This window comes from Miniopterus natalensis, chromosome 10 (genome assembly GCF_054644295.1).
Source record: "Miniopterus natalensis isolate mMinNat1 chromosome 10, mMinNat1.hap1, whole genome shotgun sequence".
Taxonomy (NCBI): Eukaryota; Metazoa; Chordata; class Mammalia; order Chiroptera; family Miniopteridae; genus Miniopterus; species Miniopterus natalensis.
The window spans coordinates 77,497,986-77,517,363 of record NC_142090.1 but is presented as its reverse complement, the minus strand read 5'-3'; the positions used below and the strand labels follow the sequence as shown (position 1 = coordinate 77,517,363).

The window sequence follows — 19,378 nt, the reverse complement described above, 5'->3', positions numbered from 1 at the left end:
GCACCATGGTGCACACACCGCCCCTAGCCCCCACTGCCTGGCTGGGCTGTCCAAAAACTACTTCCGCACATGACAAACCACCTCCTATTCGGGACTTTCAGGATGGCCTTGGGCAACTGAGTTGCCACTGTAACGAATGCCAAGGGTCTGCTTCATGAAAAGGTTCTCTTTACAAGCTGTCTCCCCCACCCCCAGGCCTGAGCCATCAGAAGGGGAACCGCCCAAGCCCCCCGATGCCAGGCCACGTCACCGCTGGCTCCCCGAGGCGCTGAGCCCCCGCCCTGCGCAGGCCTGGCTTGGAGTGGCCCTCACCCCAGGGCCCGGAGCATCCTTGGGAGCGTGCTGGAAAGTTCTAGGCTGTGTGGTTTGGAAAGCTGGGAGCTAGGGGAACACGAGAGCCTGTATGAGATTTACTGTGAGCAACTCGAGATCTGAGGAAAGAAAATAGAGGGCTTGAAATCAAGTGGAAAAAAACAAAACCTTCATACGGCTACACAGTGGGCCCAGGGTAAACAACACTCAAAGGCCAGTTTTGCTCCTGCTCTTTAGCCTTGAGGGTGGAGTGGCCAAGCCGCACGCCCTCGCCCTGGCTCCACCCAGCGGTGGGGACATCAGGGGGACAGGAGATGTTGACTGTGGTGTGAGGGCGGCTCCTGGGCCTCAGGTATGAGTCTGAGAGCCTTGCTAGGAGGGAGGGATAGCCATACCCTCAGTCTCATACACACACACAGGCGTACACACACTCTTGCTCATACACAGACACACATCCATACACTCACACACACACGCACATATACTCACATACATACACATACACTCACACACACATATACATTTACATACACATACACTCACACATACACACAATCAAGTCACCCTTCCCACAATCAAACACAACCACCACCAACACCATATTGCCTCACACCCAGCCCTGAAGCCTCACCTATCTCTCATCCACGCACACACCACCACAAGCACACGTGTGTACACACACACACACACACAGTGTTTGTAAAGAACTGGGTGGGCTTCCCAGCCCCCCACTCCACTTCGCTCTGGCTGAAGGGCCTGTGGTCTGAGACACTCTGCTCTCTCTCTGGGCCACCAGGAGATGTCGTCAACTGCACAGATGGTAACAGATCCCTCTGCAACGGCCTCGAAGGCTTTGGCACAGCTGAATCTGAACCCAGAGCAGGACGACCCTTGGCTAACGTCTGGCCCAATGGTTTTCAAAGTGGGGGCTTCTCCATAAGAGGAGTCTCTGCCTCCACACTCCCTCTGCTCCCCTCAAAGCAGTTTTGCCTCAGTGAGCTTTGGGATATGGTTTCTTTAGAAAAATCTGATTTCTTTTCACGACAAAAAGACGTTAAGAGGCACGAATCCAATCCCTCCTGTTGGAGATGTGAACGCTGAGGTGCAGGTGGTATCAGCCTCACGGCTTGTGAGCAGGGTGAAGATGGGGACCAGAAGTCCTGCAGCTACATCATAGCCAATGAAGGGGATACTTTCTCTTGTGTGACTTGTCACCCACCGGGCTGCCTTGGACAAGCCCTCAGCTCTGTCTGACAAATGGTGCCTGTGCTGGGGGACGTTTCCCCTGAGAGCCCAAATGTCTATGAAGAGAGGCCTTCGCAAGCAGCTAACCCAAGGCAGGCCAGGATGAGATGGGTCTCCATTGTCCCGGGACCATTACCACTGCCAAGCGGATCACAACAAACCCTGAGCCAGGCCCGGCATCCCTCCCGAGGCAGGAGACCAGAGGCTCTCAGAAGCGGAAGAAGCCCTGTGGGGCCTGCAATGTGACCGACCCATGAGGGGCTTGGCCAACTCCAGGAGCTCCCTTCCCCGAAGGCCAAGGTGCAAACGGCTTCTTCAGAGGGCCCCTCAGAAATGCCAGGAATGCTCAGTGCTATTTTAAGTAACTTCAGCATGATCCTCTCACAGATCTGGGCAGCATCACGCCTGCTCAGGCTAGTCCGTCCTCCCCGCCAGTCCTGTCTTTCCTCCTCAGCTGTCACCCCCTAAGGATGCCATTGTCTCTGGCAGCCCTGGGGCATGGAGTGGTCAGGCAGCCATCCTGGGACTGCCTGGGAGGGAGGGAACATAGCTTAGAGAAGACCCCAGAGGTGGCAGCTCAAGGCCTGCCCTATGCCCCACATGACGCCCTCAGGTAGCCTAACTGAAAGTCATCTTCAACTTAAACACAAGAGCGAGCTGGTGTCGCCTCCAGCACACCTCTGGGCAGCGCACTCACAGGCAGGGAAGGGTCCTCCGCTGTCTTCTCCTGCCCCATCTGAGGAACAGCACATGGTGCCCAGGGAGCCTTGGGCCACTCGGGATGTACCAGCCAAGGGTGAGCACAGCTGCAGGAGGACCCATCACCTGTAGCCATGTCTCCACCAGGCTGGGCAAAGCTGCCAGGGGAGGCCTCAAAACCATAGGCCTCCAGGACCCAGGAAGGTCCTGAGAGGCCGTGAAGGGAAGGGGACTGTCAATCATAATGCTCTCTCTCCCCTGCCCTGGGAACGAGGGGAAGAGGTGACTACAACTGGATTGTACATGGGTGTCTGTGTGTGTGTCTGCCTGTATGTGTGTCTGTCTCTCTGCATGTGTGCATGTGCCTGTAGTGAATGGGAAGGGGTTTGGTAGGATTGTAACTTCAGGCCCATTGGCATGAGGCTTGGTAGGTCCAACAAGGCAGCCTTCCCCACACACATGCCCCACAGGTGCCATGGCTGGGCAGGGACTGACCCCTGCCTGACGTAGGCAAATGGGTCAGGAAGGGGACAGAAGCAGCCCATCATCCAGCTCTGGAGAGCGTGAAGAGCAGCCTGGACGCGGGGCCTGAAGTCCCTGCAGCTGGACAGACTGCCAGAGATGCTTCCTGCAGGAGTAGACATGTAAACAGGGTGCCCGCTCCCAATCTGGGGAACCAGGGCCTAGACCCCCAGAGCAAAAGGGGCCACTGTACAGGTAGGGAAACTGAGGCTGAGTGAATCACGCACCCAGACGTCACCAGGCCTGTCTCTTCTGAAAGCTCAGCTTCCTTTCATTGAGGTCAGGGGTCTCACCCACAGCTGGAGACACCCCCCCAACCACCAGCACCCAGTCAGCCCAGGGATTAGCAAACCCAGGCCTGGGAAGAAGGCAGCGCAGCTTATGGTCTCCATGCACGTGAGCCCAGGCCAGGAATGAATCATATCATTGTGGCAGGATTAGAAGAAAATGTCATTAGAAAGCCCTGTGCACACGTGTTGAATAAGGTCAGCAGCAGCAGCCAGCAGGCAGGCGGGCAGCACCAGGCCTCAGACCCTGCCGTCCTCCCACCGGCACAGGAAGCCACAGGGAGCATGACTGGCCGGCCCAGGCACAGCCACAGGAGCAAGTGTCTCCTTCTTCCTGGGCCTCCCCAGCCTGGGCACCCCATGGTGACACTTTCTGCCTCCTCACTTCCCAAGGCCCACCTGCTTAGGGTTATTCCAAATCTTCCCCACACCAAGCACCCCAAAGTGGAAATGCATTCCCCCAGGTCTCCACGCTCCCAGGGCTTGCTCTCTGACTGGAAGTGAATATGGCAATAGATTGTACTCCACAAGATTATTAATGTGCCATTAATCTGAACTCTCCCTGGTGACGTAGGCCCAGGTATGGATCTGGATAAGAAGTCTAGAGAGCTTCTAGGGAATGAGCGCAATGGAGGAACTCCAGCTCTGAGGCCACATTTGATAAGGATGCCTGGAGATGGGGACCAGCCTTCTGCTCCCTCTGCATCCACAGCCCCCAAGCACCTGCCCAGTCATCTCTCAGGGCTGCCCATAGACAAGAGTCTTGCAGCTAGCAGACTGCCTTGGCCTAGGGTGAGTCACCCTTTCCCTGAACTCTTAGGGGCCCTCGGTTGCCTCCCAGGTCTCAGACTCAATTGCCTATCCTCACACATGTCCCAGGGGAGTCTGCATGAGTGCTGAAGTATGCCCAGCAAACTCGCAGATCATCCCCCAGACTCCCGAGCACATGCAGGGAGACCAAAGAGAAGGTGGCACTGAACACATGGGTATGTAGAATGTAACTGCCCTCTCTTCCCCAGCCTTCATTCATCCTTCCAACCAGGCTCACTAGGTAAGCACCCACTGTGTGCCAAGCACCACCTGGGCTCTAGGGAGGCACAGTGAACAAGACAAGACGCCCGGGAGGTGAGGGACAAAGATACTCACAGCTCTGTGGACCGGGACAGGATGGCAGACAGGGTGAGCAGGATGCATCCAAAGGGGCCTACTTCAAACTGGGAGAAAGGAGAGGAGAAAGGAATGAGCACCCGTCAGGTCTGCACCTTCCTCCTCTCACTTCCTTGGGGGCCACAGCCCAGGGAAAAGCCTGACCCTGAGCCAGCTGCCTCCAGCCTGGCCCCAGAGGTAGCTGGGTGGCCCCAAGGCAGACCCCCTAAGGGATGAGGAGCACTCCAGCCTGAGTGACACAGTGTTCACCAAGGAGCACACACTCCACCTCCAAGCCCTGGAGGCTCAAGAGGGAGCAGTGGCAGGAGCAGCCTCCGTAACCAATGCATGTGTCATGCCCATCATCACATTTGAACTATGGCAGAGCTGTTCCGTAAGGGCTATTATGCCCTGTGCAGGATAAGGAAATTGGGGCTCAGAAACTGAGCAAGTGGCCCAGAACATGCAGCTGATAAGCAGACCGGTGGGCTTGCAGGGGGCTGCATCTGATTCCAAATTCCTTACTCCGAAGAACTGTGCCATGGAGAGAGTAACAGAGAGCAGGTCTGGAGCAGAGTTGGGTCAGGAGGGGCAGTGAGATGAGATGGGCAAGAGCAAGGGCAGATCTGGCCTTTTAAAAATTTTTGTATTTCCTTCCTCATGGATTATTTGGATTAACTTTGTTATTTTTTAGATATTGCATTACAATGTTATTTATGCTGATTACTGAGGTTTGGGGTACCCCCTTAAATTTGGCACCCAAGGTAAGCACCTTACTTGTCTCCCCCTAGTCCTGGCCCTGGTTTGGAGCTCACAGCTTAGAGCCGGGCTGCCTGGTTTAAATCTCGGCTCTGCCACTCCTAGCTAGGTGACCACAGGGACATTTCTTAAGTTCTCTGTCACCAGTCAAAGTGAGATCACCTTTGTAAAGCACTTGGAACAGGGCCTAGCACCTGTGTTAGCTGTTAGTGGAATGCTGGTTCCCCACTGCCCACCTGTCCAGTGAGCTCCGCAGGCCACAGTCTACTGGGCTGGACTATGTCACTTTGGTTCCCTAGAGAAATGCTATCCCCCAGCTACAAATCAGTGTGAAAATCTTACTCATCCCACTTCCATGAACTGTTGTCTAAGATGCTGCCTGTTAAAATAGTTCTTTACATGTGATCAGTTATAACTAGAAAAAAGCTTTTTTTCCTGGAACAATAAGAATTATAGAATTTATCATATTTTCATTTTTGCCTTGGCTGCCAGGAAGCTCAGAGCCAAATATGGTGCTCAACTGTGGTAACTATTTTAGTTCAAGCTTCTGATAAAATTAACTGTTCTTTTTCTCAAAATATGTCTTTACTTTCATCCAATAACTCAATTAGTCATTTAAAAAAAAGTGCCACATGAAATCTCTGTGCCAAGAGAATGCTACCTGCTAAGGTTGTACAGGTGGACACAGAGCTGCTCTCGTGAGAAGTCAGTCAGGGAAGAAAGGATAATCAGCAGCTGAAAGGGCGGGGAAGGGGCTCTGCTCTGAGGGAAATACAAGGTCCTCTGGAAACGCACAGGCAGGGCCCTCAGTACAGACGCAGGGTTTAGGGAAGGAGGGGGCATCAAGAAAGGCTTTCTGGAGGAAGTGATGTCTGAACAGAAACCCAAGGGACAGGGAGGAATCAGAGGGAAAGCAGTTCCACTCAAAAGGGAAAGCTCGTGCAAAGGCCCAGAGGCAAGAGAGGGCAGGTTTACTCTAGTTAAAACGCAGAGAAGCCTGAGGACGCCATTTTTCAATAAGTAACTTTCCATCTTTTTTTGGAAGTAGAAACAAAATGAATGAATCAACAGCAGTATCAGGCAGTCACTTCCCTTCTGTTGTCCATAGTGTCCCCATTTGCAGAATGAGGATAGTGAATACCTACTCCGGATGTTTCCGTGGGCTGCGGTGCACACGGGACAAGACCATGTCTGTGGACATGTTGTGACAATTGCAAAGAGTAGTCCTGATGTCCTTGCAGCAGGGGACAGAGGACTAGAGAGCTTGGGCCACCTGCATCCTTGTCACAGCTCTACGACAGATTTGCATGTCGCCTTAGGGAGTGACAAAGCTCTGCTAGCCTCAGTCTCCCCTTCTGGAATGCCTGCCTACTTCTGCCTTGGGCTTGCACACTGTCTTGAGGAAGCCATGACACTTTTTGGATCTGCCTCCCCTTCGCCAGGCCTGCAATGCCCGTCTAGTCACAGGACTGCGATGGAGTGGGGGCACAGAGCCTGCTGTCAGCCCTCACTCTCCATAAACGTAAAGAACTGTTATTACTACTGGGGCCAGCCTTTTCCACAGTTGCTGGAACACCCCGAGGGGACCTGAGCACGAGCCCCGATTAGGCAAGACTACAGACGGTGAGGAAGTGACCCCCGCCTGGGCTTCTGGCCCTTGCCAGAATATGACTGAATGGCACCCATATCCCATTTTATTTTTATAAAAAAAAAACACATTTATTAAAATTATCTCATCAAATTCAAGCTGCCAAGACATGGGAGACCACAGGGCCAGGCGCCTATGCTGAAAGGCCAGAAACCATCGTTAGGGGCAGGAAAATGTCTGTCCCCTGGGGAAGGAGGGCCGTTCCCCGCGCTTCTGGGGCCTACAGAGACCAGACCCCATCAGTAACCCCAATCGGAGGCAGGGGCGCAGGCATCACCAGCTCACAGGCCAGCCAGACATCACGCCCCGAGGGCGAGCGGTAATGAAAACACAGCAAGGAGGCTATTTATTTTGGGCAGAGATGGCTCGGTGTTTATTTCCAGGCCTGGCACGAGGAAGCCCTCTTAGGCCCAGGCCATGAAAAATGAATTTGGTGAGGGTTGTGCTGAGGCAGCTCCATGGCTTCCAGCAAAAACACAAATTAAACTGCAGGGGAAAACATGGCCTTCCAGAGAAAAGAGGGCCAGCTATCGACCGCTTGTACCCAGGGACCAGAGTGGGGCAAGGGGGGGTTGCTGAGCCCAGAGGCCGACAGAAGGAAGGCGCGCCCTCCCCTGGCACAGGCCCCACGCTCTGAACCTCATTCACAGTCTCTGTCTTGCTGGGGCTTCATGGACACCTGGGGGTACAGGGCCCATTTTATACCAAGGACCTTGGTCCTGAAGGGTCACCCAGGGGCCATCAGTGGGCAGTGACAAAGGGTTCTTTGCTCTGGAGGTGGCTGCTTCCCCTCAGACAGGGAGAAAACTCTCATAACTATGGTCTAGAAGCTTCTTCCCTTCATTTGCACCCCACTCCGTCCCCGCTACAGCCCCCACGGTGGCAGCCATGACGAGCCCCCAAGAAGGTAATGACAGTGGACAGATCCCTGCTCCCCAGGCCCACTCTTCTCCAGTCTAAATCCCCCACTGCCCTCAGTCACAGCGCCCAGGGCCAGCATCAGCTCCTTCCTAGCCTCTGCCCCCACCTCCCAGGGTAGGGGTGAGGGAGGACAACTCCAGTTCACCAGCATCTCATCCACAAACCAAGTGGAAGGCTTAACGCTGCACGCCCACAAACTAAACCACAGTGCGTACCTGATGGATGTTTTGTTGAAGGAAAGTCACCAGCTCCTCATAGCAGGTCAAACTGTGGAGTATGAGCTGAGAAGACACAAACACACAGGGTGAACTGCCCGAGCCCGGGGAATCTCAGGAGCACATGGGGGGGAGGGGGGAGGGGGCCCGGGGGGGGCAGACGACTATGGGACAGGTGTCCTATCCAAATCACCACCCAGGCCAGTTCTAAATCCAGCAGGCAGAGTCCTGAGTCAAGTGGAAAGCAGCAGATACTAGTTTCTTTTGCTTTCTCAGGCACGTCAGGAAAAATCACTTCTAGAGAAAACATTCAATAAAGTGAAATCCTTCCTTAGGCTCCCAAGACCACAGGCACCCAGACCCAGGTCACATGAAACCCACGAGGTAAAGCAAAAGTCCTCCGTGAAGAGGAGAGTTGATTTATTTGCTGTTAGTAAGTCCTCAGTGAGGAGGTCGTTTCTGCATCGTCGCATGTCTCTTGCTGTCCCTTCCTTTGTCTTCCTTAGGTCTGGATTTATGGCGGATGCTTCATCCTACCAACGCTCTTCTGCACCTTCTAACTTCCTCTCCCCTGAGCACACACGCACACACACACACACACACACACACACTCCTCTCAAAGCAATCCCAGGGAGGTCGCTGAAGACGTGACGCGGGGCATGGAGAGGCTGGGTTATGTGGGACAGCTGGGGGACTTTGGGCTTGGCACAACCTCGAAATCACAGGCCGCCCGTCAGCCTTTTCTGGCCATAGCTGGTCTGTAAGAGCCCATCCCCAGAGCCCCCACCTCTGCCCACCCCGGTCCCAGGTGGAGGGTTCTGCCGGCGGGGCCACAGGGCAAGCTGGCCGCTCCCAGCTGCGGAAGGATTTACTTATATGAAAGGAGACCGTGCCCAAACAAAGCCAAGGGTTGCGTGATAATTTTCCAGAAAGCCGTACTGTTTCTAAGACTCCATCTGCTTTGTATTTCCCTGTTGGAATGAACTGCTGTGTTCCCGAAGCCCTAAAAAGGAAATGGAGACACATGAGTCCTACGCGTGGAAAGGAGACATGACCTTGAGCCAGGGCGAAACCACATGCGCCATGAAATGAGGTAGGAGGAGAGGGTGGCTGGGGGGCGGGGGAGATGGGAGCCAAGGTGCTCTCAGCTCTCCCCACTAGGCTGGGTCCCGAGAGCGCCACTTACAGAAGAAAGGGAAAAAGGAATGGAGACAGAAGGAGAGCTTCGGATGACCAAGCCCAAGTCCTGGCAGGAGGTCGGCCTGTCACCCACAGCTGACACACACATTTGCAGACTAAGGGGTGCTGACTTGCCCTTCGTTTTCAGGGGTCAGGGACCGCAGGAATCCCAGCCTCTGAGGCTCCCACCGACCCCATCAGCATGTTTCCACAGCATCCTGTGTGTGCCGCCCAGGGAGACTGGACTAGAAGCTGGGCTTGGGTTTGGGGCCCCCGTGCCATTAGCCTGCTGTGTAGCCTTGGGCCAGCCACTGCCCCTCTCTGGGCTTCTTTTTCCTAGTCTATAAGAAATTGAATTTTTGCCCCATCTGCTCTCAGGGCTGCCAGGCAGGTCCTAAGGACCAGGGTTAGTAAGTTCACTGGAACATGGGTACCAAGGACGAGCACTCTATAAGAACATGAGAAAACAGTGATAACACCTACACTGACGTGGCACTTGTATGTGTCAGACATTGTCCCGAGCACTCCACATCTGTTATTATTTATCATTTATATGAATTTATGATTTAAACCAATAAATATCAGTTATTATACATTTTATTTTCATTGACTCATTTAATTCCCTCATAATCACCCAATTATGTCATCATCTCACCCCCATTTGCCAGATGAGTAAACAGATGAAGCACAGAGAGGTTGAGTCGGTTGTCCAAGGTCACACTGCCAATAAGCGACAGTGTTGGGAAGAGGCACCCCCTTTACTAAAGCCTGGCCATTCTGAAGGATCAGGCCAGAAAGCCATCCATCCATCGTGTGGATTAGAGGATGGCACCTCTATCTGGGGTAGGAAGGAGGTAGCAGGGAGAACACTGTGGGCTCCACCACCAACCACACACCTGAGTCCCCTCCTCAGAGGAATGGGGACCCAAGTGACAAAGCAAACAGAATGTGCTTTGGGGATTGGGAAGAAGGTACAAATGGGGGGGTGATTGGGTGAATCGAGGGGCTATTTTCTGATGCTTCCAGATTAGGAAATTATAGAGGGGAGGCTACCTGGGTGAGAGGTTTCCTCAGGGAGGTTCCACCTCCCAGAGCTCCCCGGGGGGGAAGGGGAGCAGATCTGACCACCCTGAGATGAGAACGAGCCCCCTCCCCGGGCTGGGCTGCTCAGTACCTCAGGCCAACTCCCTGGGCTGGTCCCAGCATGGGGCACAGGGCTGGGGGCTGGGAGGACACACAGACTCTGTCCTTGTCCGGGGCGCCACACAGCCAAGTTGCCCACAGCTGTGCCAGCCCGAGGTTAAGTGGTAGTAACATAGCCCTGGGGAGCACTTACAGTGCGACCACGGCTCTCTCGTGGCCCCCAGCCCGCCACAAAATGTCCGCGATGGCCAGGCCCAGGCAGTGGGTCCTGTGGGCGCTCGAGGGTTGCAGCTGCCTGAGGACGAAAAGAGGAATGTGTTTACGTCACAGAAACCAGAGACAGTACACCCTTGTAGCAGATGACCCATCCTTTCCTATGCCACCCAGAGGGGCTCCCTGCAGAGCCTGGGAGACACCTCCTCAGATGCGGACCAAGGGAAGAGTCTAGAGGGAGGGGCCGGGCGGGGCTGGCGGAGCAGCAAGGGGGCTGGAGCCTGGGGGGGGGGGGGGGACACGACAAAGATTGGTGAGTTCTGATAGCCCAGGAAGCCAAGCAGACGTGCCCCAGGCCTGCTGCCATTGGAGGAAGGAAAGCCATCCTGGGCACAGGCAAGGCACTGCCCTGTCCCAGCCATGCCCAGCCTGACACTGCTCCCCCCCCCCCCCTGCAGAGACCTTGGCTGGGGCAAGCAGTGGTCTCCACCCCCCCCAGCCGTATGGAAATGAGGTCACTGGGTCAGGCGGGGGGGGGGGGCAGAGAGCAGCCTGGCTTGCTGGTGACTTCGAAGTTGGGGGGCATGGGGATGCAGGAGAAAAAGGACTTGAGATGAAGATCACAGGGCGGGATGGGGGCTGAGGGAGCAGCCGGAGGTGCCTGTGGTGAATCTGTAGAACACACCTAAAGCCCAGGAGGGCGGCCAGGGCCCAGTGCAGGTCTCAGAGCCACCAGCACCTGAGGGTTCTTTGGCACTGTGAGTGGCTAAGCTTGCCCAGAAGACGAAGAAGGGCAGAGGGGGTGGCCAAGGAGGGAACCCCGGGGAACTCCAGCATATGGGGGAGGCAGAGGAGGCAGACTTGGGAGGTGGTGCCTTCCCACAACCCTAAGAACAAAAGGACTTTAAGAAGCATGGGCAGTCAGCAGTGCCCAAAATGGCAGAGATCTCTTATGAAGAAACCCTGTACCTAGAGGCCCCTGGGGCGTGAGGTGAATGACAGGGAGGAGGGCCAACAGCCAAACGCAGACGCTTCCTTCGGTTTCCCTTTTCCAGGGCTCTGGACAGCTGTACTTTCATTAGCCATTAAAACCACCCTGTGAAGGAGGCAGGTACTATAACCCCCTTTTCAAAATGGGAAAACTGAGGCACAGAGACCAAAAAATTCACCCTAAATCACACAGTAAAAATTAGACACCTTAAAACAGCATTCAGAGAGGAAGTCTCAAGGACTTGGGAAATGGAACGGACCGTCTGGCGCACTTGGCTTTGAGAACCAGCCTCCCTCTGCCTTCGAGCTGTCTTTCCAGCCCCTTTCCAGCCCCATGCTCCTGGTTACAGACCCTCAGAACCTGTTTCTACACAAAAGGCCTCGCTCTTTTCCGGGCTTCCACTTAGTCACTTCTCGGTGTCTCTGTCCTTCCCTGAGCCTCCCCGGCCTGCTCATGTGACACAGCGTTCCGGAGAGCACCGTGGAGTCGGGCAAGTGCAGCAGTCGGGCCTGGGTTCCACTCCTGGCTCCAAGGCCTTGGGAAGCCCCTTACCCTTGCTGACTTTTGCCTCCCCACCTATAAATGGAGCACTGGGTATCATTCCAGTCTTGCCACCCTGCCATTTAACCAGCCCCAGGGAAGACTGGGTGTGCGTGCTGGTGTGAAAATCAGGAAGGGGTGATGCGCTCAATCACCCAGGCTCCACTGCCACCAGATGAGTGGTGTCTGCTTCACTGGCCACATCTTGGTGACCAGGACGGTTCTGAGTTGCCTTGATCAGTCAGACACACATCTATCAAAGTCCTACCAAGCATCTCGCACCTGGCCGGGCTCTTAAACCAAGAAGTTTAAGACTCTACTTTGCACAGGAAGAGTGCAGGATGAACACACTTGTCTGGGGATGGGGTGGGAGCGGGGAAAGGGTCCATTCTGCATTTGCCTAAATTACCCAAGTTTCGGAGATGTTTCGACCCTAATATCTTAAAACAGCCTGAACTGCCCACTCCTACAGGCCCACCAGTCTGAGCTCATAGGAAAATCAGAGGAAAGCTGGCCAATGAGTGGGGGTCAGTTAGTCCATCTGCTCCCTCTCACACGGTCCAAAGCTGCTGGAGGGCTGGGAAGAAGGCTGCCCTGGGGGCCCCTGGACCTGGGTCCCAAGCCTGGCTTTGCTCCCAGTGTCTGGAGGGGTCTCGGGCAAGTGCCCCCCCCTCTAGGCCTCAAACTCCCCAATTTCAGAAGGAAAGTGAAGGTGAGAGGACCCTGTTCACTCCGCAGCTCTGTCCAGGCCTGCGGGGCAATGAGGGCTCATCGTCTTTTCCCACCAGCTAAGCGGCTGGCACACCCCCTCCTCGAGTGGAAAAACACTGAGCACTGCCGCCCGGCACTGTCCTCCCGCATGGAAAAGAGGCCAGCTGCCGGCCTGATGGAGTGAGTCTTAATGAAGCCAGACGGTCCCGTAGAAAAAACACCACCCCTGCCAAGAAACCTTTATTTCAGCATGACTTCCCTGGAGGGCGCAGTCACATCCTCCTGGCTTTCACAGAACCATTTCTCCAATGGTCCAGAGGGGAGAGCAAGGAGGGTCTCCACCCCGTCTGCAGACCCAGCCAGGAAGGCAAGTGTGGAGCCCCTCTGGGGCCACAGGTCCTGGAGCCCCCTCCCTAGAGCTCGCCAGCTGCAGGCGCTGCCCAGGTGGGCTGTGCCAGGTGTTCCTGAAGAGACAGGCGTGTGCCTGCTTTTTTTAAAACTGGATCATTTCTGAGATCCTGGAATTTCAGAGTCAGAAGGCAGCACTAAAGCCTCAAACTCAATCCAGCACACATGGCCAGTGCCAGATCATCAATGGCCCAGTCAGTCAATATCAAAATTAAAGAAATAAATCATGAACCAGAGGGGCTGGGGACTAAGAGAGGCCCCCACAGAGATGCCAGGTGTCACCCTTTTTTCATGTGAGGCAGCAGGTTCCCAGGTATTTGCTGTCTTGGTTTTTGTACACTTCTGTATTGATTTTTTCCAAATTAGGGGAAAAGGGGAGGTTCTGCTGAGAAGCCCTTCATAAAACACAGAGCAGACGGGGATCCCAGGGGTGGGGTGGGGGATACAAGGCTGCATTCCCTCCTCCCCAGCAAAGCCTTGGCAGAATTCTCCATCTAATCGCTGCTTTAATAGATAGACATCTGTCCATATATACTGGGCCTGAGTCTGTGCTTGGCCAGTGGCTGACTGGCAGGCAGTGAGAGGTAGAACCTTACTTCCCACAGCTGGCACAGTTTTCTTTCCTCCCACAACCCACCTTGGGTCCCCAACCTGGATGGTTTTCTGTCTCCCGAGCCCTGGCTCTTGTCTCTGGTGTGCAGAGCAAGGCTCAGTCCCAACGATGTGCCTGGGGACCCAGGGGATCTCACGTCCCATTAGTGGGCATGCAGGGTGGGCAATAAGGAACCAAGCCTGCCCAAAGCCCTGGGCAGACACAGCCATTCCTGGAACCAACTTAAAATCCTTGCCTCGACTATCGAAACACAATCCACAACTTCCTCAGAAGTCCAGAGTCCAAGTTCAAAAGCAGCTCCGAAGGGGCATGGGGCTGCAATGAGTTGTAAGACATCTCCCGTGAGGGCCAGGGCCAACGCTTGACCCGAGCAGGTGGCCAGGCACCAAGGCCCCTCTGGCAGCCTGGCCCTGACCCATCCACTGTCCCGGTCTTGTCCTGCCCTGGTCTCATCCTGCCCTGGTCTCCCCCTGCCCCTCCAAACTCTGCCCTGGCCACCCCAGGCCACCCTCAGCTCTTCTCCCAGCCCTGCTGCCCCTCCCCTCGGGCCCCTCCGGATGTCGCTCTCCTGACTGGAACACCATTCCCCTCCCCTCCGTCAGTCTGGATTACTCATGCATTTGTCCATGCATTCATTCAGCAACAATTCTGAGGGCCTCTTCTGAGGACTAGGCCTGGGCGGGAGGCCAGAGACGGGCTGTGAACCAGGCAGCCCAGGAAGGCCCCTGTTCTCCTAGGGCTTGTGTCTGGGTGGGGCCTGTGGACAGACAATGACAGGCAGCGATGTGGATGAACAGGGCACTAATTAGGGGGGAGGGCTTGGAGGCAGGCCCAGGTTTGTCTCAAGTGGGGAGGTCCGGGAAGGCCTCCCTGAAGTCAGGGACCCTGTGCAGTGAGAAGCCAGCACACGAGGCCTAAAGAGCAGGGAAGGAGTGGGAGGGGTCTGCGGGGAAGGGGACACTGAGGGAGGAATAAGCGTGTGAGAGGCTGTGTGTGAAGAGGAATCAGCAGTCGTGCTCATCCTCCAGCCTGCGGCAAGATGAACTGTCACTCCCGTCGCTCCTCCCGCAGCCTGCCGACCCTCACATCCAGGCCAATCCTTAGCATCCTGCATGTCCCCTGTAACCCCCTACTTGTCTGGCTCTCGAGGTCAACTGGAGGTGTCATGAGGGCAAGACCACAGCTGTCACACTGAGCCCCGTCTTCCCTCTAAGCACCTGCTAAGCCCTCCCTGCACGCTTCCTTCCAGTGCGGGGAGGGAAGAGGCAGGTGGGCACGGTGTGCTCAGAGGGGCCCCTGCACTCTCGAGGGCAGCCAGGGCCCCTCACTGAGCAGAGCCCACCACCCAGTCAGGAGCGTTTCTGAACATCCCACATCGTGCTGGTCTCTCAGGAGGGTCAACAAGCTGCCTGCACTCGGCTGGGCCTGGGCATCCAGAGCAGACCATGGGAGTGGTCCTGACAGATGGAAACAGCAAGGGATGGACCTGGGTGATGGGAGGAGCAGGGTGGGACGGGGAGGGGGTCTAGAGAACAAGGACAAGTGAGTTGTCACTGTGCTTCTGATTAGGGTGATGCTGTGCTTATAGTTAGCATCTCTTGACTTGAGAAAAACACCTTATTACTTTGTAAAGCAACTATTAGACAAATGATAAAATGCCAAGCATGACAAGCCACCTTCACTTGGACCCTGTCTAAGACAAGGTCATCGAAGCTGGTAGCGTGTTTCATTTGCACCAAGCTTGTCTGATCATCTGGGGAATCTGAACCCAAGTGAATGGGGAATGGGCATTGTTGCTTTATAACACCTGAGCTTAAAAAAAAGGTGATGAGCCCAGCCAGCATGGCTCAGTGGTTGAGCATCAAATTATGATCCAGGAGATCGCGGTTCGATTCCCAGTCAGGGCACATGCCCGGGCTGCGGGCTCAATCCCCAGTTGGGGGTGTGCAGGAGGCAGCCAGTCAATGACGCTCTCATCATTGGTGTTTCTACCTCTCTCTCTCCCTCTCCCTTCCTCTCTCTGAAATCAATACAGACATATTTTTAAAAAAGAAAAAAAAAAAGGGAATGAATGCTTAGTTCAAAAAACAATGGCTTTCAATTCTAGGTCAGGAACTGGCTAAACTAAAGTGTGACTTTAGGGTCTGTTTAATGACAGCTTTGGGGAGGAGAATGGACGTATCTCCTGGACAGGATTCTTCTGGGCACTGGATGATGTAATTACGGGTGTGCTTTGGCATAATTCATTAAGCAGAACACTGTGAGTTGTGTAGTTTTGGATTGTGCACTTTTCTGTATGTGTGCTCTATTTCAACTAAAACAACAAGCTAGCAACTGGCCTGCAGCGAGGAAAAGGGAAGAAGGCAGCCTGCCCACTGAGGCCCTGCGGGCCTGGCCCCAGCCAGCGCGCCACCCAGCTCCTGTCTGCACTACCCATGGTGCAGGAGTACGGATCTCTATCCACCCATCAGCTGGACAGAGCATTTCTGGAGAATAGAGGCTCCATATCTTATGCCAGCACAGAAATGTTCCAGAAATGTCTGCTGAGTGAGTGAGAGTGAGACTGAGGTGCCCATGAGCAAACACTTGATGTGAGAGCTGGGGAACAGATGGCAGGAGGGCGTGGCTGCTGGTCCCGGGGGCTGGCTGGGATGCGTGGCAGCGGCTGCTGGCAGAGGTGAGGTAACGGGGAGGGAGGTGAGACCCAGGCTCAGGGGAAGGGTCAGCAGGCGTGGGTGTGGACGGCTGCTGCACTTGACTTTGGAGGGGGGTGGTCTCAGTTCCGATGCCATCCTGGCAGCCAATGACCACATGGACAGCACGGAGCAACCCTCCCTGCCTTTAGACACGTGCATGCAACCCATTTCACGGGGCAGGGCAGGCCCCGTTAGGCAGCCACCGTTCCCCTTTCCAGGAGACAGAAGTGCCATGCGCTTCCTTATTTTCCTGACCACTTAGGGGGAGCCTCGGGAAAAGAAGGTGACTGCAGGAATGAGTGCCGACTTACAGAGCGCAGTCAGCTCCGCTGTCTCCTTCAAATAGGAGCTTCTGTAGGACACAGGCTTGGACAACCGCCAGAACCCCACAGGGACCACCCTGCAGAGAAGGACACGTGTTAGTGCCAGTGTGAAGTGACCTAGGGCAGAGCCGTCTGTTCCTGCAGAATCAGCTCTGCCCACAGGTGACAGAACACAGGGCCCCTCCAATCCACGGCCTCAGAGACAGGGGTCTCTGACGTGCTGACCCCCAGTCATGGAAAGGAGATGACCAAAGCCCATGCAGCCATGACTAGAAGGAGGAGTGAGTCTGCAATGTCTGATGGAAGGAAAGTGACTTCACAACCAGCCAGATATAAAGCCAGGACATCACCATCGGTTTCCAGTCCCCCAGGGAAATGCTTCTGTGTCCACAGGCTGAGGGTGTCACCTGTCTCCCCAGCCTTGAAGGCCTATCCTGAAGGCCTCAGGCGAAGTTCCTACACTGGTGACAACCAGCAAATGGGGGGCTGGCCAGCACGGGTAGCCCAAGTAATGTTTGTAGGGTTTAGGGCTTATCCCACTGGGGTACACGCCACCCCTGTCCATGAGGGGCCCATGGAAAGGTCCTGGGGAAACGTAAGAGCTACCTGCCTTGTTCTGCACAATGCCATATTTCAACGAGGTTGTGTCATTAAACGAAAAACTCTGAAGTTTCCATTCTTCATTGAAACAGCAAAAACTGGAACCGAACAGAAGGGTCTTTATGTCCTGTCAAAGGAAGAGAGCATTTCATTGGCTGTTTTAAGAGTAAACAGCACACTACTCGGTAGGTGTGTTCCCACAGGAGCTGGTGTTGAATCCTGCAGGGCCGTCCATTCTCCAGAAGCATACCTATTTTCCTTTTATTTGAAAACCCATTCTTCTCATATTGGGAGTAATAAAATCAACCCTGAGGGTCTTACCTCCAGAACATCTGTAAACCAAACCAGCCTGTGCTGACCCAGGCCAAAACCTTTTCAGGTTCCTTAGAGGAAACGTGAAACACAAAATTTTAGTTTTACAAGGGAACTTGGAAGTTATTGACTGCACATTGTAATCACCTACTAAGCTCTTAATAATCCTGATGCCCAGGCCACATGCCAGGCCCACGAAATCAGAAACCCTGGGCTTCAGACTCCGGTGCCTATATTTTTAAAAGCTCCCAGGTGATTCCAGTGTGCAGCCAAGTTTGAGAACTGGTGCTCTAGGCTAGGCTTAGCAAACCTACAGGCCACATCTGGCCCCCTACTTGTTTTATAAAGTCTTGTTGAAACACAGTAATCAATGTCCATTTGTTCATATATTATCTATGTTTGCTTTTACATTGCAATGGCAGAGTTAAGTGGTTGCAACAGAGAGCCAAAAATATACTATCTGGCCCTTTAGAGAAAAAGTCTGCCAACCCCTGTTCTAGTATAACCCCTTACTACATGTAAGAATCTCCTCTTCAACATCACCTAAGAGTGGTCCCCCAAGACCTTGGCTGGAACACAGCTACCATCCAGTGAAGGAGTTCCCACCATCTTCCAAGGCTCTGTCTTCTCTAAACTTCTGGCTCACATTGAGCTCATGGTTAATCTCCCATCAACCCAAGCCCCATGCTCCAGAGCCCCAGAAAGAGCCAACCCCTACCCACTGACTGCCCTTGGACAGGAAGGCAGAGCCTCTCTCTGGATGCCCACTCCCTGTACTGACTACCTCCTCTCTCTCCGCCATAATTTTACATCCAGGGATCTCTGAAGATGCCAGCATGTGGATTCTGATGCCACCTCTGCAGAGCCCTACCCTGGCTGAGATATTTCCCACAAGCTCATATTTCCCTCTAAAATTGCTTTTTTCTTTTCATGGAGTACAAGGGAAATCTCTGTGACAAAGCATTTGTCCACATGCCATCAAAGGTGGGCTGGTGGCACAGGAAAGGGGGGTGGGTGAGCTCATCTGCAGGGCTTGGCTCCTTGCACCAACTACCATCATCCATGTACTTGAACTGAGTTTCCCGAGAGCCCAGAACCTAGCGGGACCTGAATGTCCTGGCTGAAACCCATCTGTTCTCTTAATCACAGAATGACAGCTCCCAGCTAGGCCCAGCATGGTTGCCAGGTCACAGGGCTAGAGCCAGGAGCCCTGGGCCCTCCTTTTCTGTATGGGCCTCAGGTTTTCCAGCTGCTTTAGGAGATGCTACTGCTAATTGGTCTCTGCAGGCCTCTAAGGACCCTTCCCAAGATGTGGGTCGCCACTGCAGAGAACCACAGCCCTGTGGCAACAGGTCACCAGAGTACTTCTTCCAAGGTTCAGGGCCACTAACACATACCTGACCCTTTGTGGTTTCAAAGAAGGAAGGAAAAGGGAGGGGAGGGAGTGAAAAACGCTAGAAAAATCTTTGACTTTTGATCTATGTGCTGAGTACATACCTGGTAAATAGGAAGAGAAGGGGTCAGCTGTGCCCCCAGGAGTTTTATTTTTTCCTCCTGGGTCCTGGCTGAAGAGCCAGTGATGGACAGCAGGAGCAGAATTCATTCCACTGGCAAAGGGTAGGGGTGCGGCCATCTGGTAGCTGAGATGGGGTGCAGAATCCTGGACACCCCTGCAGACGAGGCTGCTAAGGCCAGGAATCTGCTCCCTAGGTCCCAGACATCCTCCTGGGAGACCATAGGTGTGAGCCCAGAGGGTGCTGAAGAACTGTTAACACCTCCCTGTCCTTCCTCACTGCCACCCAGCCTGAGCCCAGAGAGGAGAGCAGGAGCAGAGCCAGTCAAGTGAGGACAATTATCCCACGGCCGTCCCAGCTCTGGAGCTGCCTCGGGACGAA

At 54.4% G+C, this 19,378-nt stretch overlaps 1 protein-coding gene across 1 annotated transcript in view; it reads right to left on the bottom strand.

Moving 5' to 3' along the window:
• MINDY4 (MINDY lysine 48 deubiquitinase 4) overlaps positions 1–19,378 on the bottom strand; it is an 80,316-nt gene that overhangs the window by 22,520 nt on the left and 38,418 nt on the right. The window contains exons 8-13 of the mRNA XM_087821244.1: positions 17,182–17,298; positions 16,560–16,648; positions 10,270–10,371; positions 8,694–8,757; positions 7,755–7,820; positions 4,212–4,279 (exon numbers count right to left, since the gene is read on the bottom strand). Of these exons, the coding sequence (XP_087677370.1) occupies positions 4,212–4,279; positions 7,755–7,820; positions 8,694–8,757; positions 10,270–10,371; positions 16,560–16,648; positions 17,182–17,298 (506 nt within the window). The remainder of the gene's footprint in view (positions 1–4,211; positions 4,280–7,754; positions 7,821–8,693; positions 8,758–10,269; positions 10,372–16,559; positions 16,649–17,181; positions 17,299–19,378) is intronic.